A 26,275-nucleotide genomic window follows, 5' to 3' on the forward strand; every position below is an offset into this window, starting at 1 on the left:
GGGCTCTCGGACTTGGAAGAGGAGGGAAAAAAGAGAAGAACAAAATAAGAGACTGTTGGAAATACCAGAGGAACTTAGAAGATCAACAGTCAAGAGTGGAAATTTTGAAAGACGTCCTGAAATACCTTTCGGATCTTAGATTTAACTACGGAGATTTTGTTGCCCTGTCGAGAAGGAATAAAATCAGCTTTAGGTGGGAGTTTCCCCGAGATCTACTCTTTAGCCTCAAAGGAAGAAAAATGAAAATAAGATCAGTGGAAGACAAAGTAAAGTTCATGTATAAATATGAAGAAGACTAGCAGAAGGGACTTGGAAAAGAGTTAAGAGCATCGGACAGAAGATCACCAGGTTGATGGACTATAGGGAATTGGCGGATATGATTGGCAGAATCCGGGACCAGGGAGAAGAGTCGGTGGAAGAAGATTGGAAAAAGTTTAAAGACTATTTATAAAAATATTGTAAAATTAATGAGTGTTAGAAAAATGTTGGAAAGGAGCTATATGGCTTTAGTAGAAATGTTACAAGGAATTACCGTATTTTTCGCCCCATAGGACGCACTTTTTCCCCTCCAAAAATGAAGGGGGAAAGTGTGTGTGTCCTATGGGGCTGAAGCCTGGAGAGCGAGAGGCATCGGTGCGCACCACCCCCTCTCGCTCTCCAGGCTTCAGGAAGCTATCCACAAGCCTTGCAAGCCCGGCGGGAGTTCCTGCGGGCTCACAAGGCTTGCTGGCAGCAGCCTGCAGCCCCGGCGAGTGTCTGCAAGCCTTGCACGCCCGGCAGGAGCTCACGCCGGGTGCACAAGGCTTGGGGCGGCAGCCTGCAGCCCGAAGCACGTGGAGCCCTCCGGAGGGTGCCCCGTGCTTCGGGCAGGCTTGTGCAAGGCTTGGGGCGGCAGCCGCGGCTGGGGGGGGAATAATTTTTTTTTATTCATTCCCCACCCCAAAAAACGAGGTGCGTCCTATGGGCCGGTGCGCCCTATAGGACGAAAAATACGGTAAGTACAAATAGATTATTAGAGTATTAAAGGGATAATAAAGTTAAAATATGTTAAGACAATTATATATTAAAGGGAAAAATAAGGTTAGAATATGTTAAGATAAATTACAGGACAGAAAACAGAGGAAGATGGAAAGGAATTGCTGAAACAGTTAATTAAGGTGGAATACAAAAAGGGCAGTGTGAGGAGGTCGTTGAAACAAGTAAATGAATGTTAAGATACTGAACTTATTAGATGTGTTTTAAATTGAGTTTGTTTGGTTTTGTTAATTTAATGTTTGGGGGTTGGTGTTGTGTGGTGTTTTTGTTTTTGCATTGCATTGTTTTGTTTTGTTTAATTCTTTGTCTTTCTTCTACAGTCTTTAAAATGTTAATAAATATTATTATTTTTTAAAAAATAAACCACAGAGCTTGCCAATCAGAAGGGTGGCAGTTCAAATCCCCGCAATGGGGTGAGCTCCCATTGCTCGGTACCTGCTCCTGCCAACCTAGCAGTTTGAAAGCACGTCAAAGTGCAAGTAGATAAATAGGTACCGTTCCAGTGGGAAAGTAAACTGTGTTTCCGTGCGCTGCTTTGGTTCACCAGAAGCGGCTTAGTCATGCTGGCCACATGACCCGGAAGCTGTACTCGGCCAATAAAGCGAGATGAGCGCCGCAACCCCAGAGTCATCCGCGACTGGACCTAATGGTCAGGGGTCCCTTTACCTTTTACCTGTACTTTCAGGGTTTGGTATGAATGCCAATAAGATACGAAAGAATATGGAAGGTACCCTACAGCCAACCCTTGATTAGGAGACAAATTAACAGAAAGATTATAGAAACTTCATCTGTTGACGTATGTTCAGTGAAGCATGTTAGATACTGTCACACTGTAAGGGACACAGTAGGTTGGGATAATAACCCATGCCTCTCCAGATACTGCTGGACTCAAGCTCAAGGAAGGAAAGCAGGATGTAAACACACTTTTAAAAAGCCTAAATAATTATTTAATCCCACTCTTGTCACCTCTGGTCAAAAATATGTTACTGGTTTCTGAAGCACTATTAATCCCCTGAAAAACAAAGATACAATGGTACATACATTATCAACTCTCTAAAATGAAGGTGTCTGTTTCCAGGCTCATCAGAGCCCTTGGAAATGGCCATGAATTTAAAAAATGCCTAGCCCATTCCATTCTCTAGTAATCTAATATAGCCCTACCTACATTATTAGGGAGCGAGCCCCACTGAATTAAATGGGAGTTACCATACTTTTGCGAAAGCATGTTTATGATTACACTGTTAATATATAAAAGCAACATCATTCTTGAATCATTGGAACCCTTTTCCAAGTTCAGGAGGACCCATGTTGTCTAATCTCTCTGCAATGATTCAGTGGGCAGAGGGGGCATCAAAGTCAATTTGAGCCTTCAGTCAGTCCTTATAATGTATGTGCCGTATCAGAAAATACCTTTTTCGCCACTTGCATGGCTTCCGATTTTACTGTTTAGTTACCTCACACAGCCAGACGGCTTGGGACCTTTTGGAACAAAGATGCAGAAATTTCTATCTCATTATTAATTTAAAAGATCACTCCTGAGACAGAAAAGAGGATGGCAATGTTCATGCTTAATCACTGGTACATAGAGGATAATGGGGCCTGCATATCTGTAACTAACAGGGTAAACTACAACCCCATTTAGCAGATACAGCCTGGATTTGGGTTTAGACACTGCTACTCATCAGCTAATTATGTTTCCTTCATTCTTTTTAAATAAGAGAGGTACTAAGGCTTGAGGCTGTGTGGAAGCCATGATCTCTGACTTGGTTACGTGACAACTGCTTGGCTAGTGGCGATGCTTACTGAACTCACCATGCACTCAGAGCAGATGGTAGCTTGAGAAAAACCAGGCCCAAGTTCAGACCGAGGCAGAGAAACTAATCAGATACTTCACTGTTATTTATGTTGGCAGTTGTAGCCTAAATACTAAAGAAGCAGGCCCGCCTGGTTGGACTATTTATTTATTTATATCCCATCCTTCCTCCCAAAGCAGCCCAGGGAGGGCAGCAAACGCACTGATGATAAAACTATTAGAACACCTGAAAACAAAGACTGTTATCCAATTTCCAGATGTGCCCCTGGGAGGCCCCCAAAGGTTTGGGGAGACCTGATCAATAGTATATGCACTTTAACGTCTACAGAATTGTTGACGTTGTGTATGCAATTCAGACCGAGAAAACACGACACCATGCAAAGATTCTACCTTTCCCACTTCCAACGATTTTGGACTGCCCTGGGGATTTTTTTATTTTTATTTTGTGCTTTGACCTACATATTTTGGCTGATTTCACAGTTTCTTGTGCTTTTACAAAGTTGAAGAATGGAGGATGAGAAAGCGGGCTCCACAGCATTGTCAACAGTGGCATCTAGTGGACAAATCCAGTGCAACATGGCAGAGAAGAGATGTTTTCCTAACTCACGGATTTAGTACAGTGGACCAGCTACTTACACCAGGGTTCGGATTTGGGGGCCCACGTGCAACGGCAGAATCATGCAAAGTCGGGAACCCTCAGAACCACATGCTGTGAGGTGGGGGGGACCCTTTCTACTGGCCTCCCAAAGTCCTCACAACTCCTTCCCACAGACCAGTAAGCGAGGCACTGCCATGCTCATGTACTGCCTTCCCAAAGATGGGTAATCAAGGCACCAGGCTTGGTAAAGGAGACGCAAGAGCTCTGGTAACATCTCAGAGCCCTCACACTTTCCAAAGCTAGTCTCCTAGTTCCCAGAAAATTAGAGTATTAAAGTATTATTATTATTATTAGTATTAGTATTATTAAACAATTGAGGTTGAATCCTGACAAGACAGAAGTACTGTTTTGGGGGGACAGGAGGCGGGCAGGTGTGGAAGACTCCCTGGTTCTGAATGGGGTAACTGTGCGCCTGAAGGACCAGGTGCGCAGCCTGGGAGTCATTCTGGACTCACAGCTGTCCATGGAGGTGCAGGTCAATTCTGTGTCCAGGGCAGCTGTTTACCAGCTCCATCTGGTACGCAGGCTGAGACCCTACCTGCCCGCAGACTGTCTTGCCGGAATGGTGCATGCTCTAGTTATCTCTCTCTTGGACTACTGCAATGTACTCTATGTGGGGCTACCTTTGAAGGTGACCCGGAAACTAATCCAGAATGCGGCAGCTAGACTGGTGACTGGGAGCAGCCGCCGAGACCACATAACACCGGTCTTGAAAGACCTACATTGGCTCCCAGTAAGTTTCCGAGCACAATTCAAAGTGTTGGTGCTGACCTTTAAAACCCTAAACGACCTCGGTCCAGTATACCTGAAGGAGCGTATCCACCCTCATTGTTCTGCCCCGACACTGAGGTCCAGTGCTGAGGGCCTTCTGGCGGTTCCCTCGCTGCAAGAAGTGATGTTACAGGGGAACCAGGCAGAGGGCCTTCTTGGTAGTGGCACCCGCCCTGTGGAACACCATCCCACCAGATGTCAAAGAGAACAACAACTACCAGACTTTTAGAAGACATCTGAAGGCAGCCCTGTTTAGGGAAGCTTTTAATGTTTGATGCTTTACTGTATTTTAATATTGTGTTGGAAGCCGCCCAGAGTGGCTGGGGAAGCCCAGCCAGATGGGCAGGGTATAAATAATAAATTATTATTATTATTATTATTATTATTATTATTATTATTATTATTAGGTGCCTCCTTCCCAGGGCTGGGAAGCTTCTGCCGGGCTTAGGGAGGGAGGCGTGATCCTCATGCGAGTGGCATCATGATGCCACCCCCCATCGCCCTTGCAAGCTGGTGCCTCTGGCCCCAACAAAAAATGTCACCACACACCACTGAGCTGTCAAAGATGAAAATGCCTTTAAGATAGAGTGTTGCTGTCTTTGGAGTGCGTGGAGGCACTGTTTATCCAACTATTTTTAGGAACACGAGAAGAGCCCTGCTAAATCAGGCCAATGGTCCATCTAGTCCTGCATCCTGGAAGGGTTAATTCCTACTGTGCCAGTCAGATTTCCTCCTGGAGTTTTAACTATTTCTGCCTGGGATCCCTACCCAGGGATGGAGTATCAAACCTGGAGATCTTAGTAGTACTGGTTCTGCAGCACCTCTGCACAATCTTTAAACACGCTGGGTCAGAAACGCACCTTGCCTTCGTGCATCTGCGATCACCGTGGCTGCAGACTTGCTCATCACATGAACTACATAGAGAGGGCAGTTCAGCGAGTTTGCTATGGTGATTGCTCTCAGCGTGGCTTCAGCTTCCACTTCTTCCGGGCGACACAGTTCATGCCCTTCTGGACCAGTTATTCCCAGGGATAACATCTTCTTTGCACCCTGCAGGCCAGCCACAGCGACACAGAAGTTAATGTTGCTACCAGTGGAAAAATTAATGACTTCTCTGCAACTCTGGTCCAGCTACCCGAGTAATTTAGAAACCCCAATAAGTACAAGATTTGAAAATCATTTGTACTGTGATGGTTAGCAACTTAGTTAGCTATGATTTGTAGTTTATCAGAACAAATGCCTACGTGCTTGATTTTTCTGGATGTTTTGTTTTTTAAAAACACAGAAGGCTTTGGAAATATATGTTGTGTTTATATCTTGTTATAAACTACACGAATTTGCTTTTGTTCAGAGATGTCTTTGGGTTGGACCCAGATTCACAGCTCATTCCTAACCATGCTTATTCAGAAGGAAGTCTTACTGAATTCTATTTAGCTTACACCAAGGCAAATGGAGTTAGAATTGCAGCCTTAGTGATGATTAGAGTAGACCCACTGAAATAATGTCACTTTGGTCCCAGTGATTGTATATTGTAAGTAAGTAGGTAAGTAAATTTTTATTTATACCCTGCCCTCCCCAGCCAAGACCGGGCTCAGGGCAGCTAACATCAAATGTCAAATACATTAAAACACAATCAAACAATTGATTAAAATACAGCTTAAAAATTAGAATCAGGATAAAATTAAACGACTGCCCATGAAATTACAACCATAGGGGTCGGGAAGCTCAAGTATTCATCAGGGCCAGCTGTCCATGAGCCAATAAAAGGGCCTAAGAGGGTCCCATAGAGGGGGGTCAAACTGGGCCCGGACCAAAGGCCAGGCAGAACAGCTCCGTCTATTGGGTCTGCTTTAAGCATCCCTAAGGCCCTATCTGCACAATACATTTAAAGCAGTATCACACCACTTTAAAGAGTCAAGTCTGGGAACTGCAGCATATTAAGTCTAGTGATTGTTGATAAAGGTAAAGGGACCCCTGACCGCTAGGTCCAGTCATGGCCAACTCTGGGGTTGCGGCGCTCGTTTTATTGGCCAAGGGAGCTGGCGTACAGCTTCTGGGTCATGTGGCCAGCATGCCTAAGCCGCTTCTGGTGAACCAGAGCAGCGCACGGAAATGCTGTTTACCTTCCCGCCGGAGTGGTACCTATTTATCTACTTGCACTTTAATGTGCTATTGAACTGCTAGGTTGGCAGGAGCAGGGACCGAGCAACAGGAGCTTACCCTGTTGCGGGGATTCCAACCACCGACCTTCTGATCTGTGGTTTAACCTACAGCACCACCAGCGTCCCAGTGACTGTGGATAGCAGACTCCTATTCCCCTCTCAGAACTGCAATTCTCATAGTGATTTGACCATCAATCCTCCTTCCTAGGAAACTCTGAAATCGGTACATTTGAAAGGAACAGGTGTTTCCAAACAGCACCCTGAAAATGACAGTTCTCAGATTTTGGAGGGGAAGCCATGAGACCCTTTGTGCTAGCCCTGCCTTCAACATCACAATCTCCCACTAGCTCCATCTCTTCTGACTGCATATTTGGTGAAAGTCTGAAAGGGGGTCTGTGAACATTTGGCTGTGCATACATAGCCTCCTCTGGATGACAGAGTTCCAATTACACAGGGCTCCCAGTCATACGAGAAGACAATGCACTTTCAGCTGAAGACATGTAGGCTGCCCCTCTAGACATTAATTGAATGTGGGAAGGTCAGGAGGGGCAGAGATGGCAGGGCCAACACGCCCAGTTCCCCTCTGCCCTGTCTGTTACCAAAAGATGTGTAATTTACAAATCGTTACAATCTTAAATACACAGGTATTGCTGCAATCTGTTGCAGGGTGGATGAACGCTCCTGTGTCACCTTGGAGATAGATAATTACCTCTGCAATCAGATCCCCATTTTCTGCATGGACTTGAGCAATCGCACCGATTTGTTTGCACTGAGAAAAGGCAGAGTGTAACTCTAGATCTCCAACCATATAGACACCTTTATATGCCATAAACATCTTAAAGGAGTTTACACCCTTTTCCTGGGCTAGGGTTTTCATCTCTTCTTTAACCTGAAAACACAACAAAAAATTGTTAAATGTTCAAACCTCACAATATCCTCTTGAATTTATTTGGCATCAAATCTTACCATCTGATTGGCTAAATTATTTGAGTGTATTATTTGACAGAGATATTTTTACTTGACTGGCAGAACACCAAAATTTCCCAGGATATTCTTCAGGAGACAGTAAGATTTCTCTCTAAAATGTTATACCCAATAATTATGCAATATTTTATTGACATAAATTAATTCCTGTAGGGACTATGACACTTTTTTGGTTATGTATTTTTGGAATTCTTGTTTATTATGAAAAAAGGAGCTATTACGATATCGTTCAATTAATTTTTTTATAATTAAATAACTTTTAAATAAGCTTTTTTAAAAAAATTCCCAGGACTAAATCCTCTGGCTAGTTTAGCACACCATCTTGGAAAGCTTCACCCCTGGGCTCCTGAGCATGGTGAAAATTTAGTTTATTACATGTATGTATCATTTCACACATCCAAAAGTGTCTGGAAGCAACTTAAAGTCATGAAATACAAAATACATAAAACACTTCAACAAAAGAATACAGATACAAAATACTAAGGGTTGTAGCTAAAGAAGTTGTCCGTTCATGCAAACTTGTGAAACTATTTATGTATGCTACTACTGTGGCCCGTGTTTTGTTAGCCCCAAAATGGAAAACGAGTGAGGTCCCAGCCATAGAAGAATGGCAACAAACTGATGGAATACGTGCAGCTTGCAGATTTAACATATAGAGTAAGAGAACAAGAACATATGTTTAAAGAAGCCTGGAAAATGTTTACTGAATATATGGGTGAAAATTGTGTTCATTTAAAAATGCTGGTAGCATTAAGATAAGCTCAACAGTGAAAACAAGTTTTGATGGATGTAACAATGGATTACTGAATGGTTTAGTTCATATAAAATATGCAGGGATGCATGATATGCAAAATGAAAGAGAAGAAGGGAAGTCATTGATTTAAGGTTGTTTAAATGAATACGGTGGTACCTCGGGTTAAGAACTTAATTCGTTCTGGAGGTCCATTCTTAACCTGAAACTGTTCTTAACCTGAGGTACCACTTTAACTAATGGGGCCTCCCGCTGTTGCCACGCAATTTCTGTTCTCATCCTGAAGAAAAGTTCTTAACCTGAGGTACTATTTCTGGGTTAGCGGAGTCTGTAACCTGAAGCGTGTGTAACCCGAGGTTACAGACCCATCATGTTTTTATCCAAAGAAAAATAACAATCTAAAACAGCACAAAATATGTACCTCCCCCACACAGAATGAACACAAGTAGCTGCCCAGCAAGAAGCAAGAGGAAGGAAGGCAAATTTGAATGTGCCACAACTGGGCCCTTGGTCACTTGGCAAGAACGCCACACACACACTGTTTTCCATGCAACTCGTGGCATCTGTCCTTGGCGCATGTTGGACACACTTGAAGGAACAAGCATGCTACTGGCCTTCTGCTTACCTTGTCGCTCCACCACGTGACGGCCACATGAAGTGCATAATCGCAGCAGACTTTGGGATCTGCCCAGCTTCTCCATCTCTCATAGGCTTCAATGAGAGAACAGCCTTTATGAGGTATCGCAAAGTCAATGATCATTGTCGTGCCTCCTGCTACAGCAGCCTAAAAGAAAAAAGAAAAAGTGGTTCGCGATGAAAGAAGTGTTGCAAGGTTCCGCTTTTTCCCAATTACCCTTTCAGTCCATTGCAAAATATGAAAGGCTTAAAATTCATGTGCTGCTGAAGTATTTATTTCAAAACTGCAATTCCCATCATGCTCTGTCTCACAGCTTTTTTACTAAAGCAAGTAACTTGTGTGTGTGTGTGTGTGTGTGTGTGTGTGTGTATGTAGAGGAGAGAATCAATTTTCTCATTTTTGCTGTAGCCAGTCAAGCCCAGGCTCAGTGATTATTGGGAAGCTTGGAGGTTGACTAAGTAATTATATGGGTGAAAGCAAATTTTTGTTGTGCTGATGGTAAGCACTGGAAGGAGAGGCTAAAGGGAGGCATACTGGTGTACGGCTCTGGATATCATGGATTCTGGGAGGGGAGTTTAGGGAAATGCCATCTTGCAGAATGGGGGGGGGGAATACAAAGGCTGGGTATTAACTACAGGAGTGCATATGTTAAATACTTTGAATAATTGGAATACATATACTTGACAGATAGAGAGGCAGAAGTACCTGTATTTTATTTTATTTATTCTATTTTCTCTGTTAGAAGTCCTTTATCTTGAATTGAGGAAGACATACACAGGAAGGGGATAGTTGGGAGAAAGATGGTCCCTGCAGGAATGGCAGCATAGAAAGGTCCTCTCCTTTCTTCTCATTCCTCAGTTTCCCTTATTACTTTTTGTTATTTAGACCAGTTTGATTTTTATTGTATTTTATGCCAAAAACTTTCAATAAAGAAATACTTATTTAAAAAGGTCTTGTACTAATTCGGCCATGCAGCTAGTTCTGCGATGCTGGCTGTGGTTTCCAAGCTACTGCTTCTTCTTAACAAACACAGCTGCAAATTAATGGATCTTAGAGTGCAAATATGTGGCTTTAGTTGCAGCAAACAGGAACCTAACCTGAAGTGTACTTCACCAGAGAACTGTCGGCGACATAATTCATTGGAAACAGGAGCATGCATGTGTTGCATGTGGTGTGGGTGGGTGGGTGGGTGGGTGGGTGTGTATGTACAGGCCAGAGGTTTTGTGCTGCACCAAAGATCCTGATGGAAAAGTCTGCAGCATTGCCAAGCCTCACCAAGCAGATGGTATGCAGAATGGGGGGGGGGGGGGGGGAGGGAGCCAGAAGCACCTTAGGCACTCAATTAAGCAGGGGCCGTTTTCCTAGTACCGGCTGAGCTGGAAAAATAAATCTGTGTATCAGCAGAACAATACTGGAGGTGGAAGTGATGACTTTGAAATATGGCACCTGCAATACAGAGCAGTGTTGCATTAGAAACTAACACCCCTTGGGATGCTTGCTGAGGAACCCATTTGAAGGGGCATGAAATATATTTCTCCAGAGGCAGGGCAACCGCGTAAACAAAGGAGTGGAGATGGCGTAACCTGCAGGCGACCCCAAAATTACCGAGGGCAGCTGTGAAGAGTGAAGTGCATGATAATCAGGGGGGAAAGAACTCAAAGCGTTTTAAGGGACTAAGATCAAGTAAGGGAACTGTAATGGCAGATGAATCTCAGGGTTAATGAATGCAGAATAATGCACACCAGTGACATGGACATTCTTAATGGAATGGCCTGAATCGCCTAGAGCAGTGTTTCTCAAACTAAGAGCCAGGACTTACCAGTAATCTTTGAGCCATGCTCAAGTGGACCTCAGCACCACCTCCTGCACCCAGCACCTCCTCACTTGCCTGCCCTGCCCTCTGGTTGTGCCATGACCTTTTGTTGTGCCATGACAAAGGACCAAGCGACTGGCAGGGTCAGGAGAACAGAGAGCCTTGTGGGGAGAGGAGGGAAGGAAGGCCTCCCTCCTCTGAAGGGAAAAGGCCACAGGAGGGGCTGAAGGAAATTTTTTGTGGCATAAAAGTTCAATACAGTGGTACTTCGGGTTAAGTACTTAATTCGTTCCGGAGGTCTGTTCTTAACCTGAAACTGTTCTTAACCTGAAGCACCACTTTAGCTAATAGGGTCTCCCGCTGCTGCCGCACCGCTGGAGCACGATTTCTGTTCTCATCCTGAAGCAAAGTTCTTAACCTGAAGCACTATTTCTGGGTTAACGGAGTCTGTAACCTGAAGCGAATGTAACTGTAGCACCCTGCTTGTGGTTAACGCTTAGCTGGAATGAAATATTCAACGCAGCAATAGAGAAATTAAAATAATAATTTATTTGTCAGACAAATAAATATGAGGCACAGTGGTATATGGTTACCAAGCTCTGGCCTGGCCTCCTGCCATTCTGGCCAGCACTTATATTTCCTTAATCCAGCCCCCTTGCTCCTCCTGTGGCTGCCTCTGTCCAATCAGCCTGGTTGAAATTCCTATTGGCTGTTTGCTAGAACCAATCACAAAAGATACACCCATTTCCTTCTGTCCTTTTATGGGAATCAAAAAGCTATATATTCTTCTATCTATAAATGACAAATAAGTAGTAATATATCTTACATGTGTCTCAACAAGGAACCTTAATTACCAGCTCACCTTGCCCTATTGCCCTCCAAAACAAATGGTTTAATCTCAAATTTTTATCTTAAACAGATGTCAAGGATCATCATTGAAAGATCTCCTTCCTTTGGAGGTCTCTAAACAAAAGCTTGACAAATGCTCTAATGATGTTTTCTGCTTGGCAAGGGGGGCTTGGCTGGTGGCTGATGGCCCCTGTGATCTCTTCCAACTATATGAAATAAGAATCTAGCATAAGGATTTAACATTTCTTAGCTTCTAATTCCTTTGCATAATTACATTTAAGCCAATATATTTAATACATAACATAAATAACCTTTTAAAAGGAAAAGAAATCTTAAAAGGATCTCAGTTTAAGAAAGAAACAACTTTAGAAAAAGACTTCCCAAAATACTCTCTTCCTTTCTGCCAGCTAGATGCTTTTCCATTGCTCTTGACCTTTGAACCTTAGGAAAATATGGCTCAAGTTTAATGGGAGGCACATGGTTTTATTTTACTATTTACCCACTCTTAATTATGTTTATCTCTTTTTTATCTTCTGTAATATGTAGGGTCAGTGTAACCTTGGCTGTCAGCCTGTAATTCCCTTTTTACGACTTTGAGAATTGTTTTCTGCTATAAATCAGGGGGCCCCCTTGTCTAGGAGGAAAAACATTTTGCCAAGGTTCTTAGGCAGCTGCTCTTCTGCCTGGCATGAAACATTTGAAGATCTTTAAGCTCATTTTAAAATACAGGCCCTGATCAAAATATAAGCTTGATAAAAATGCAGGCTTATGATTAGATGCCTCATAACCTGAAGCGAATGTAACCTGAGGTACCATTGTATTGTTATTAATCACACATGAACCGGAAGTAGGGAGGAAATGGGGTAAGAGAGGAAATCATTACAAGAGGAAGAAGTAAATACGTGAAAGGACCAAGGAGGAGGCATGAATGACCCTGGGTTAAGGTAGAAGTTGGGTGTGGAAAGAATGAGAGAAGAAATGACAGGAGATGGGAAAAACATCCTTTGAGGCATATAGGGAGGGATATGGGAAAAGGCAAAAGGAAAAGCTCTCTCCACTTAAGGGTCTCTGAATCAACAAATTGAGTGGGAAGGCTGTCACAAGACCTCCAGAGCAAAAGCCTGAACTTCGCATGAGGAAAGCTGAGCTATGGAGCTCCCTGCCACCAGGAAAATGCCATGGCAAACCAGCAATTTCTAGAGATGGATTAGGTATCAGTAGAAAGTGATGTCAGGAACTGCCACCGGTTCTGCCAAACTCTGCCTCCACCTGTCACCATTTTGTGACTGGTGGGCCTCTGTAATACTTAGTTGTCTTAACTGAACCTGGGGGTAGAAATGGGCTGGGAGAAGCTGCCCTAGGGAGAAGGGGGTTGGGGGGACCATTCAAAGCCACTGCCCAAAGTCAACAGCACACATACCCACAGCCTTTCTATCAGAATTGACAGGTGGAAGGGCTCCAATTTTGGGCTTGGCTGACAGGGCCAAACAAAAATTCTAGACCCATCCATTGGTTGTGCGTGGATGTGTCTCCAGTTTAGGGTGGGAGAGTAAGGAAAGGTTGAGGCATAAAGCTATTCTCTGCTACTCCTGGAAAACCAAGCAACACCCCCCCCCCATTACAGCTTTTAGCCAAAATTCTCTGTGTTTCAAAGTAATATTCTTAAATGAGCATAGCACAAAAGCTCCTGGATGTTTAGTCAGCAAAGGTCTGTGGGCCTCGTTTATCAGTCTTGATGCACCTTTTCATGCTTATTTCCTTTTGCTTTTCAGTAAGATTTTATTTACCAAAATCCAGCCCTCTGATGTCATACAATCAAATAAAAAAGAGGCATGTAAGCATTTTAAAGGAAATATGCAAGGGAATATCCATCCTTTCTCTGCCCTTGAACCCCATCATGTCTCGTTAGAGATATATATTTATATCTGCAGACAGAGATATGCCATACTTTTTAATTATTAGAGTAAAAGCAAACATTAAATTCACTTTTGCAATAGGCGTGAGATGAAACTGAGCCCTCTGATCCTTTCTAGTTATTTACTCTGCTTTTAAATAATTAATCTGGGGGATGTTTATATGTTAAGAAATTACATGGCAACACTCAATGGGGGAAAGGCCAAAGACTGCAAATCTGCCAGTTCTGCCACTTTGAGCAATAAATCACTTATTCTAAAGTCTACTAAACGGATTCACCAGCTTCCAGGGATCCTTCCACTTCTGGCACAAGATTTATTTCTTCGCTGAATTATTGTAAATAATATTACTGACCCTTAAAATAAAATTTTTAATGAACGGCACTTAACATGGAACACTAAAGTATTTTGTTACTCTGCAAACTGATTAAAATTAGCCTTGTTAATTGCAACAACCTCTTTCCTAAACTTTGGAACTTTACATTTTTGTTATTGTCTTACTATGTACATTTTGTGATCTGATTTTGTATTTTTGCGTTGCGAACTGCCCTATGATCTTTGGATGACAGGCGGTGTACAAATTTAATAAATAATAGCAACAATAACTTTTATAGACAAAGCAGGTATTTTGCAAGCGTTTGCTCCTTGACCAATGAGCTAAGTGCGTGTGGCTTCTCAGATATCAGCTGCAAATCAATTAATATACAAGTATGCACAGAAGGACAATAAAAACATGCATCTACCACATGTTTATTTTATGTAAACATTTTTACATAAAATATACATTTATTATTATTATTATTGCTTTTAGTTTAGATTTAAGAACGACATGTGAGAAAATTCTGGCACTTTCCCCATTATTTGAGCAACAGAAAATTCCAGGGACAACCTTTAACAGGGTCAGTTCCCTTGTACTGTAGTTTGTTAAAGGTTGCTGGGAATTTTAACCGGGGGGGGGGGGGGTTAACTACACTGTGCAGAAATCTTTGAGGGGAAAACTGTGCTCCCAAAGTGCTTTGAAAGTACAATGCGTACACCAGCTCACAGTGGGAACAGTGGGCTTTTCCTGATCTAAGATGTACCTGGACTTACGTTCCACCTGTACATTTGTAAACAAAATCTACCATTAGAAAATGCCATAAGCCTCAAGCGTCCTCCTTCCAAAAGAAACTAAACCCAGGAGAGCGATGTGCAGTGGCGTAGCGTGGGGGTGCAGGGGGGGCCGGCCGTACCAGGCGCAACATCTGGGGGGTTAGGGTTAGGGGGCGTAAATCCACGGGTTAGGGGGCGCAAATCCACGGGTTAGGGGGCGCAAATTACTTGCCTTGCCCCGGGTGCTGACAACCCACGCTACGCCACTGGCGATGTGCCCTTAGAACTTCTGCTTGTGCAGTGAAGTGGGTGACCACAACGGCAATCTCTTCACTTGTGTATGGCCGCAACAAGATATAGCCTCATTTTCTTGGGTTTTCTTTAATGATGGGCCAGTTTAGGGAAAATATCATGGTCCCTTAAAGAGCCTAAATCCTTCCTAATTTGCTTACTGCTTTGCAACTCTTGCAAATTGATTTGCATTTATATAAATTTGCATATGTGTCTGTGTGTGTATAAATGTATGTGCATGTATACATATCATGCCATATAATGGCACAAGGAATCATGACATATATTTCATAGTGTACTGTGCTGTTATGTAAGGGGTTTAATTAATAGAGATGCTAACATGATTTAAGGCAGCAGCAGGTCAGGGATAGACCAGTGGCGGAGCTTCAAGCTCCATTGGGGGCGGAGAGCAGGCGGGGGCATGGCTGGCCACCCACAAGGACGTGATGCCCAGCACGAGGGGGGGCAGCCACGATGGCACCCCACCGGGATCGTGCTGCCAGGGGCGATGCACTCCGCCCGCACCCCTGTTCCTCCGCCAGTGGGGTAGACATCCAGTTCTTGAGACTCTTGCTAGGCCACATCGTTCCATATCCTTCTAAAGTATGTGAAATGTGTACTTGAACTGTGATAATGCTTCTTGCTTGCCTGGATGGAGATGGGGGGGGGGGGTTGAGAGTGTGTGTGTGTGTGTGTGTGTGTGTGTGTGTGTAGGTAGGTAGAAAGCTCTAACAAGTCTCTTGTTTTTGTTGTAATCCCAGAGTTTGTGGGTAGACAATTTTGTCCATGTTTCGTTTTGGTTAGTGCACCTTGTTCATTCCTATTTGCTTTTTATTTGTTTGCATAAAGGTAAAGGTAAAGGGACCCCTGACCGTTAAGTCCAGTCCGTGGACGACTCTGGGATTGCAGCGCTCATCTCGCTTTACTGGCAGAGGGAGTCGGCGTTTGTCTGCAGACAGCTTCTGTGTCATGTGGCCAGAATGACTAAGCCGCTTCTGGCGAACCAGAGCAGCGCACGGAAACACCGTTTACCTTCCCGCCGGAGCGGTACCTATTTATCTACTTGCACTTTGACGTGCTTTTGAACTGCTAGGTTGGCAGGAGCAGGGACCAAGCAACAGGAGCTCACCCTGTTGCAGGGATTTGAACCGCTAACCTTCTGATCGGCAAGCCCTAGCCTCTGTGGTTCAGACCACAGCGCCACCCACATCCCATATTTTTTTGCATAAACCACACCCCCCCAAAAAAAATCAGCAGTAGCCCTCACCCATGGCCTCTACAAGGGCTTAATTTGCCTCACAGTTCGCCATGAAATCTATAGGCAGCGCAGCTACACAAATATACTATTTATGTAAGCACACATTAGTGGACAGTGGATTTGCTCCTTTGTGTAACTTATGTCAAACTTTCGCTGACCCTGGAATATCTTTGCCAGCTGGCAGATGTTTTACTAACTTTGCTAACAGTGGGGTTCCTTGTTGTTTATTTTAATGTGAAACCTTATTTGATTTTAGATGAACTGTTGACTTTAAAGGTTAGTGGCTCTACCTTATCCAAATGTCACAGACTGATTTCTCAATGCCCAATATATTAGGCCTACTCAAGCCTACATGCATCTGTGTGAGAAGGGGTGTCTCAGCTCCCCATGACCAATGGTAAGGAATATTGAAGGGACCTGTACACAGAAGCGCCTGCATGCAGGTGGGAAGACCTACATTGCAATATAAAAAACCTGCCATCTCCCATTCCCCTCCTCTCTCCCAAATTTAGATGCTTTCTCATGGATATTGCTCACCTCTTGGATGAGATCATGGAAGCAGGATCAGGAAAGCCCAGAGCTGCCCCATTCTTTCTATAGCTTCAGTGACTTGAAAGAGATGCAAAAAGCAATCTAATCCAAGCCCCTGCTTCAAAATAAAATCATAGAATCATAGAGTTGGAAGAGACCACAAGGGCCATCGAGTCAAACCCCCTGCCAAGCAGGAAACACCATCAGAGCACTCCTGACATATGGTTGTCAAGCCTCTGCTTAAAGACCTCCAAAGAAGGAGACTCCACCACACTCCTTGGCAGCAAATTCCACTGTCAAACAGCTCTTACTGTCAGGAAGTTCTTCCTAATGTTTAGGTGGAATCTTCTTTCTTGTAGTTTGGATCCATTGCTCCGTGTCCGCTTCTCTGGAGCAGCAGAAAACAACCTTTCTCCCTCCTCTATGTGACATCCTTTTATATATTTGAACATGGCTATCATATCACCCCTTAACCTCCTCTTCTCCAGGCTAAACATGCCCAGCTCCCTTAGCCGTTCCTCATAAGGCATCGTTTCCAGGCCTTTAACCATTTTGGTTGCCCTCCTCTGGACACGTTCCAGTTTGTCAGTGTCCTTCTTGAACTGTGGTGCCCAGAACTGGACACAGTACTGCAGGTGATATAGGGACTCATCCATACTTTTGCTTGTCCCACCGTTTCCCACACACTCCGAGGAAACCCAGTCTTTAACTGTGGAATCAGAGCAAACATCAACTTAGTTTTTTCCAGATTGATGTCTGCTATAATTTAGTGCTAAGGAACGGGTTTTCCGAAGGGGAAGCAGTGGGGGAAAGGCAAAACTGCTCAGGCAGTGGAAAACCACTCAGACCTGCGCTTTCCAGGGACAGGACAAGCAAAGTGGGGGAAAGCCCTAGATCTCTGCTGTTGGCCTATGCAATCCAGGCCAGTGTGTGTCAGGTGCATAAGGCAGATGCACTGCTTAAGGTTAAGACTCACTGATGGAATTCCATGGCATCCTTTTTCCTTGCTAAACTTCTGCTGCAGTTACATTCCTGCTGGGACCTGCAGGGATAGTTCAAGACATGGGGCTGCTTGCTTTGCTCCCATAGAAAACTCCCTTGCTCCAAGTGACAGCTTGCTCTGCTTGGGCCATTGGGCCAGCTCCTTTGCATACACAGACTCACTATCAGAAGGCATGGCGGCCACTCATTGCACACTTTTAAAACAAGAGTTGACCTGTCAATAGCTATTAGCTGTAGTGGCTAAACAAAACCTCCATGGGAAGAAGCAGTAAATAATTGAATACTGTTTGATGGGGAATAAGAATGCCTATTGCCTTCAGGCTGTTTCTAGGCTTTTCTGGAGAAATTTGATTGGTCACTGCAAAAAAACAAAAACGAAACCTGAACTAGGTGAACCTTTAGTCTGATCCAGCAGGTCTTTTGGTTCTGTGATTATATCACACAGTTTAAGATGCCTATGTATGTTTGGAGCCTTGCTCTTGAATACAAGCTCCCCTTACACTACTTTCCTTTAAAAAATGTGCGAGTTATTTTCCATATTTACAGCAATGACATCAATAAAGGAATGCTTAGCTTGTTTAATAGAAAGGCTTACATTATGCAGCAATGAATCTTTCAGCATGTGTGCTTGTGTGTTAAAGAGGAAGAGAGATTCAAAGTAAATTTATTGATCTACGTTTCTTTGGAAAACTTTGGGTCAACTCACCATCCCAGTCAATCTGTTTAAAAGAGAAAGTCAGCAATCCTACCCTATGTGTCAAGGCTGGCATACCAACCAATTATAAGATTTTTTTGGAGTGCTTTGGTGACCCTTGAACTCCCTCAGAAAGTTATTCAAAGCATTCTGACACCGTTTCTTGCAACAGAATAAAAATTAATAACCACTCTCTCCTGTGCAGAAAATCAATCGGAAGATAAGTGCGTATCAAAATACAAGATAAAGAACAGAAAACAGCAAATTCAAAAACCCACTTGGCTTCATCCAGGGTGGGGGACGGGAAAGCAAAGCTATGCTTTCAAGGAGAGGAAAACTGAAGAGGGAGTGCGCCACACAACCAGGGTCGCCGATGTGGTGCCCACTGCCACAGCGACACCTCACTGACAAGCGAAGAAAGATTTGAGAACTTGTTCCTTCCCTATTGGTCTTTTGAGGGCAGGCCCTGGATTTGAGGGGGCCCCAGGCAAACACTCTTTGCTTGGGGTGCCTCCTCTTTTGGTGGGCTCTGGCAGCCTCACCTGGCAACAACGGTTGCAGAAGGGTCATTGGTCAAACATCTGCTTTGCATGCAGAAGGTTCCAGGTTCAATCCCCGGCATCTCCAGATAGAACTGAGAAAAGATTCCTAGCCTGAAACCATGGAGGATTACTGCCAATCAGTGTGAACTATACTGAGCAAGATGTTCCAATAGGTTTGAATAAGGGAGCTGCCTATGTTCCTACTGGGGCTGATAGCAGCTGCACTGGCTGGATGAGATCGGTCATTTTAATTTCTAAGCACAGCAATGCTGTATCAAGGGCACTGATGAACAAAAGTGGATTGTGAGAGCCCTTGTGGTGGCAAATAGCAAGGCTGGAAGGACAAACAGCCACCTTCTGCTACTCAGTGGTCTGGGAATCTCACTGACTTTTCTATGTTTCAGTGCATGCCTGATAACCACTGCTCTTGTTTAAACAACTATATGGACTGCCTAATATTATTATAGTTACAGATAGGTAGCCGTGTTGGTCTGCCATAGTAAAAAAAAAATAAAAAATTCCTTCCAGTAGCACCTTAAAGACCAACTAAGTTAGCATGCATGCATGTGTATCTGAAGAAGTGTGCATGCACACGAAAGCTCATACCTAGAACTAACTTAGTTGGTCTTTAAGGTGCTACTGGAAGGAATTTTTTTATTTTGTTTTAATATTATTATGTATGTTTAAATTAGGATAGAATCATAAGTGCTGATTCTCATTCAACAGCAGGAATATGCAGCTGTACCATGTGGGGAATGAACCTGCAACCTTGGCATCATCAGCACAATGCTCTAACCAACTGAGCTATTGCCAACATCAACTGTGAGGCTTTCATTTTCTCTAATTGAAATTTCTTTTCCTTTTTGGGCACTGGTGGGAATGAAAATGGAAGCGGTGCCTGCTGGCGCTGCTGAGATCTGCTACTCAAGACGGCAGCCTCCTACACAGCAAAGCAAGGCAAAGCTACATGCAACTGAATCAGAATGTAATAAGAGCCTGCTGGGTCAGGCCAGTGGCTCATCTGTTCTCACAGTGGCCAAGCAGAAGCAGGACCCAAGCACAAGAGCACTCTCCTCTGCTGTGGTTTCCAGCATAGCTTTATCCTCCCTGAATTTGTCTGAACCTTTCTTAAAGGTTACCGCTGCCTCCTGTGGCAGTGAGTTCCATAGGTTAACTATGCTCTGTGTGAAGAAATACTTTCTTTTATCTGTCCAGAACCCTCCAGCATTCCGCTTCATTGGATGCCCACAAATTCTAGCGTTATGAAACAAGGAAAAATGCATCCGGGTCAAAAGTCATATGGACTTTGGTCCTTAGAAGTTAAATTACACAATCTCTGGTTGAATATATAGCCACAGGACAGACACGGACTGGCCCCCCAGGCACAGACTGGCCCCCAAACTGCAGGCCTCTTAAATGGCTTTTGAAAGCAGCTGCTTTGGTGATACAGAGAGTGTGTGTGTCATTCAAAACAAAACAAAAAAAAGTGGGGAGAGAACTGCAGTTTTTAAAAAGTGCTTTCCAACATGCTTCTCTGGATTAGGCTAGACAGCTTGCTTTCTTATTTGATGACAGCATCTTGATGTCCTTAACAGCTGCCTGAGAAACAGAAGCTGAACAGGTGCAGCTCTTTGCATTACTGTTATCACTACTCCTGGAAAGGCTGCAGCTGTTCAATTTCTGTCCATCACTCAGGAATTAGAAGCGTGGAGTCCCTGTTGGGGACACACACACACACACACACACACACACACACACAACACTACTATGAATCAAGGCTTTTCAGTTCTAGATCACCTCTTTAAATATAGCCCAAGGTTCACGTTGAGCCAAAACTGACTGTACAAGGATGCCCGAGAAAGTTTCTAAGCACCTGTAGCGCAGTATACAGACAATTTCAGATTCGAAGCATGGAAAGCTTGGAGGAAATGAGCAAAGAACAGTTTTTCTCTCTGTCTTGTAACACTAGAACTCAGAGTCATCCAGTGAAGCTGAGTGTTGGAAAGTTTAGGACAATAAAAGGAAGCAGTTCTTCACGCAGCACATAGTTAAACTGTGGAACTTGCAGTGACTGTCACCAACTTGGAAGGCTTTAAAACAAATAAGGCTATCAAGAGCTACTAGCCATGATGCTAGGCTTAGCCTCTGCATTGGGAGGCAGTAACGCTTCTGAATACTGGTTGCCGAAAACCACAGAAGAGGAGAGTGCTCTTGAGGGTTTCCCACAGGTATCTGGTCTGCCACAAGTATTGGAGGAGAGGTGGCCATTGTCCTGATCTAGCAGAACTGTTCTCATGTTCTGATATACAGTAGTACCTTGGGACGCGGGTGGCGCTGTGGGTAAAACCTCAGTGCCTAGGACTTGCCGATCGTATGGTCGGCAGTTTGAATCCCCGCGGCGGGGTGAGCTCCCGTCGTTCGGTCCCAGCTCCTGCCCACCTAGGAGTTCGAAAGCACCCCTAAGTGCAAGTAGATAAATAGGTACCGCTTTATAGCGGGAAGGTAAACGGCGTTTCCGTGTGCTGCGCTGGTGCTGGCTTGCCAGAGCAGCTTTGTCACGCTGGCCACGTGACCCGGAAGTGTCTCCGGACAGTGCTGGCCCCCAGCCTCTTAAGCGAGATGGGCGCGCAACCCCAGAGTTGGTCATGACTGGCCCGTACGGGCAGGGGTACCTTTACCTTTACCTTTAGTACCTTGGGTTACATACGCTTCAGGTTACAGACTCCGCTAACCCAGAAATAGTACCTCGGGTTAAGAACTTTGCTTCAGGATGAGAACAGAAATCGTGCTCCGGCGGTGCGGCGGCAGCAGGAGGCCCCATTAGCTAAAGTGGTGCTTCAGGTTAAGAACAGTTTCAGGTTAAGAACGGACCTCCGGAACGAATTAAGTGCTTAACCTAAGGTACCACTGTACACACATTGGTTAGGGGAGGGATTGTCAGAAAAGTACAAATAGTGATAAAAGTATCTGATTAACTCAGTTGGGGGAGAAATCTAACAAGATTTTTAGTATGGTAATACTTGTTTAGGACCAATTGAATCTTTGGATGAAAGACCTCGGAAGTCGAACAGAATCCGTTCCGGAAGTCCATTCGACTTCCAAAATGTGGCTTCTGATTGGCTGCAGGTAACTCTGTCAGACATTTGGCTTCCAAAAGAACGCTCGAAAACGGAAACACTGACTTCCGGTTTTCAATTGTTTGGGAGCTGAAACATACAACTTCTGGGGCATTCTGGGGTGTATATAAATTTCATAAATATTAATAATAACTGACTTGCAAGGCCAAGCTAACTGTCAAGTTCACCAGCACATCTTCAGGCTGGACATGTCAAGCAAATCATGGGGTGTGGTGGGGTTGAGAAAAAGCTATTGCTGGATAGTCGTTGTTTGAAGAATTAGAGGTGTTAAAATAGTGAAGTATTTGTTAATGTGTAACAGATCTCGGGCAGTCAGTAAAGTTGTGTGAAGAACTGGCAATATGTGTTCCACTTGACTAATCCGTAGCCATTAAATTCCAGGAAAGAAGATCTATGCAAACATTTATCAGGTCCTGTAAACCTGTGGGAAGCGATCTTTCAAAGTGTTGATATCAGGACAAATCCCAGTTATTTGGACTGGAGATAAGGAACAGAAGGCTTTGAGGAAAAGGAAAAGGGTTGCTAAAAGGCAGGTTTTAAACAGAAAGGAGGAGGAGGAGGAGGAGCCCATTCCGGAGGGAGATATCTGGATTTTAGGACTTTTTTATGAATTTGCAATATCCTCAATTCCAGATTATCTTGTCTGTTGAGGTTTCATTCTGATCCGCTTCTAGAGGCTAAATAACTGTCCCATCAAAGCAAGTATTTCCCCAAACTTTCCTGGGAAGTGGGTTTGTTGTGCAGAGCACACCAAGCACCTATAATTGCACAACATGAATTTGCTGGGACGTGAATGAATCCGACCTGGAATACTGATAGTCTAGAAGAGGAGGAAAGTGAACAAGCAGAGGCTGCCTCACAGGTGTCTCTCATTTGCTCACTTGGGCCACACAGCTGGGCCTTACTCTTCCTTCTGCACCACCCCAAGAAAGATGGTGAGCAAACAGATAGAGAGCCCTGTGGAACACCCATTCATCAGATGTCAAGGAAATAAAACAGCAATAAAATTATAAACACACACTACACCGAAAAGTTGAAATTGACTGGGAAAATGAGAAACCAGGAAGAGAAGAATTTTAAGAGGGAATGGGAAAAATTTATAATGTATTTAAGAGAACACCGTAAACAACTAAAAACTTTGGCAGGATTTGAGTAATGCTTGTAATGTATGAAAAACTATTGCAAAAACGGATTGTTTTTCTTAAAAAAATAGAGAAAATAAGGGAAGCAGTTGGAAAAAAAGATTGATAATGGTAACCATGGAAGGGTGGAGAGAAGTCAAAGGATTCAGGGAATCCTAAATGATGATGTGGACAATTTGTTTGAATTTAAACACACACACACACACACACACACACACACACACAGAGAGACTTTTAAACTGATCTTTCATAAACATTGTTAAGTGTGTGTGTGTGTGTGTGTGTGTGTGTATTTATTCAGGGCCGGATTTAGATTTGATGAGGCCCTAAGCTACTGAAAGCAATGGGGCCCTTTATACGTCCAGCTGTCCTTTGTCAACAACAAATTGTCGGTTTTTTGTGTTGAATATATGCTATATGGTAATTTATGGACCTAATAGGTATCTAAAGCCATTTGCACATAACAAATAGGAGCCTACACAACACAAAACACTGTTGCTGTATGTAGGTTTTATTTTATTTGTTTTTTATTTTGGAAATGTACATCCAGGTTTCTTTTTCTTTTAATTTTTTGGAGGCCCCCAAGAGAGTGGGGCCCTAAGCTATAGCTTGTTTAGCTTATACGTAAATCCGGCACTGTTATAATAACGAAGACACTAATTACCTTTGTCCCTTGATAGAAGTCGTCTTTCGACTGCGTGCCCATGAAGGGGAACTGCAGGTGCGTGTGAGGATCAATCCCGCCGGGCAGAACCAGTTTGTTGGAGGCATCTATCACCTGGACGCCTGCTAGGGATGGCGGCTGGAGATGCGACCCCACCGCTTTGATTTTCCCATCCTCCACGTACACATCCGCAACTTGCGAACAGTCCGCGTTCACAACTCGCCCGCCTCGGATCCAAATCTTCTGCATGGTCTTCTCCCGCTTCTGTGCGTAAAGTTTCTGGGAAAGGCGCTCTGCGTTTGCAAAGTAGCGGCAGCAGTTGCAGCAGCACTTTTAAAGTTTTCTCCCTCTGCCGGCAGACATTCCATGCAGTCACGTGTAACTTTCCCTGCCGGGGGCTGAGAACTTTTAACCCTTTGTTCCCTATTCCTTTTTTCCCCCCTGTGTTTGTGAGAGTGAGAATTACGTACATCGCCCTTCCTCTCCCTGCACCTGATTACTTTCCCACTAGCCTTTTCCTTGCAACAAGTGGGGGGGGGGGCGCTGCTTTTCCACGAGGAAGTTTGTGGGTGCTGCTCAGCATTACAGCTGTGTTTAGAATGGGGGTTTTAGGCCAGTAGTTTTGGAAGCAGTTTGTGTGAAATTAAATTAAATAAGACTTCTATTTGAAAATGGCTTGTACAGCTTTCCCCCAAGCTGCCACTTCCTTACTCTTTATTTTGTGCCATTCTGAAAACTCGAGTTGGGAGTATTTTGCCCAATTCCACGGGGACTATCTTCCCCATGGACACATCCGTCTCCTTTTTAAATCTCTGCTATCTAAGGGGGCTAAAGGAACAGTGTAAAAAATAAATAAATAAATAAATAGCTAGCATTTACACATTGCGGGATTGTACGTTATCCAATTAGCTTCTTATGCCTTACTTTAAAAAGGGATCGAGCCTGGTTAAAGCGGCGTTTCAGGATAGTGAAAGGAAGCGAAACGGAAATCTTACAATTACCCGGGAGTAAATGTAAATGCAAACCGGAGGGGCTTACTTTTGCGTAAATAGCCTAAGGATTATGCAGCGCTGGAAATACAAGAGTTCAGCTGCACCTAACGGGAATAGCAACTCCAGTCCTAAGTAGAGTTACTGCATTCAGAACATTCGTTGCCATCTTCCTTTGAAAGCAGGGCAAACTAAATATAAAAATGTCAATGCATATTTGAAGGTACCAGGTAAATTTATTGAAGGATCTGGGCACCAGTAGTAGTTTCCAAAAATAATTATCTCACATTCCACCTTATGGAGTAGGTCACCATTTTTTTAAAAAAAAGTTTTTAGAACTGAGCTGTATAAAATTCAGTGGCAGTATGCAGCCCTATCTTGTGCATCTCTACTCTGAAGCAAATCTCGAATTAAATCAGCCCTACTTCCCAGTAAAGTGCACTTACCGTATATGTAGGATTTCAGGCTTGTGTTGTGTTCCTAATCACATTTTACTTGGAAGCAGAGATGTCAGTACAGTGGTACTTTGGTTTGCAACCGTTTTGGATTACAACCACAAACCCTGAAGTGTGTGTCCCTTTTTTTGGATTACAACCAATTATTATTTTTATTACAACCCATTTTTTTGGAGGCCCCATTGGCGAAAGTGCGCTTTGGGTTACAACCTGTTTTGGTTTACAACTGGACCTCCGGAACGGATTATGGTTGTAAACCAAGGTATCACTGTATGGCAGAACTTTAGTGTAGAGAAGTCCAGGGCCCCACTCAGAAAAATGAGCCAGAAGGCCTCTGTATACAGCAGAACTATCTCACTACATTTTGAAGTAAATATACATTACCATCTAAAGACAGAACTGCTATTTTAGACCAGCACCTGAAATTCCCCAACTGCACATTGCCAAGGAGTTTCGCCACCAGTGGAACTAAGTACTTAGTAAACATGTTTAGAATTCCACTATTAATGTGTGCACCTAAATGAATGCTTAGCACCTCAAATTTCTAGCTTTCCTTTTCACATAGAAAGTGGCCATAAAGATAAAGAGCTTCTTAGCAAGAGTGTGACTGGTCACACACAGAGCTTCAAGGCACAGTAGGTATTGAGCATGTCTCTGTACCCCAGTTGTTACAGCTGCAGAGAGTAGCCCATATGTGGTGGAATTGTAGGCAAGGTGCTTAAATGTAGAGATTAAGACCCTATGGAGGCCCAGAGCTTCTGCACCCTTGCTGGGCTTACAGCATAGCAGCAATCTCTCCCTCACCCATTTTTAGGGGAATGACAGAAACCAGGGCTCTACACTATCACACTTTCACATTAAATATTGTTTTCATGAAGGAATAGAGGGGGTGATCATGCAAATTTAGAACCAACCCCTTCGTACATGTGAACCAGGTTATCAATTTCAAAAACTCTGTTTACAAATGTGATCTATATCTGCTGAACACCATGACATGTTTTCTGTTTACTTTACAGCAAAATAATTTCTGTTTTACCCTACTTGGGAATTACTAGTTTGGCCGCTGCCGCTTCTGCTGCTAGCAAATTGTTT

At 43.7% G+C, this 26,275-nt stretch overlaps 1 protein-coding gene across 1 annotated transcript in view; it reads right to left on the minus strand.

Moving 5' to 3' along the window:
* The window catches only part of DPYS (dihydropyrimidinase), a 52,449-nt gene extending 28,351 nt beyond the window's left edge, over positions 1-24,098 (minus strand). Inside the window, exons 1-4 of the mRNA XM_079984392.1 lie at positions 23,740-24,098; positions 8,800-8,958; positions 7,149-7,328; positions 5,138-5,327 (exon numbers count right to left, since the gene is read on the minus strand). Of these exons, the coding sequence (XP_079840518.1) occupies positions 5,138-5,327; positions 7,149-7,328; positions 8,800-8,958; positions 23,740-23,988 (778 nt within the window). The 5' untranslated portion in view covers positions 23,989-24,098. The remainder of the gene's footprint in view (positions 1-5,137; positions 5,328-7,148; positions 7,329-8,799; positions 8,959-23,739) is intronic.
* Between the last annotated feature and the right edge of the window lie 2,177 nt (positions 24,099-26,275).

The sequence above is a fragment of the Podarcis cretensis genome (genome assembly GCF_951804945.1).
Source record: "Podarcis cretensis genome assembly, chromosome: 7".
Lineage (NCBI taxonomy): Eukaryota > Metazoa > Chordata > Lepidosauria > Squamata > Lacertidae > Podarcis > Podarcis cretensis.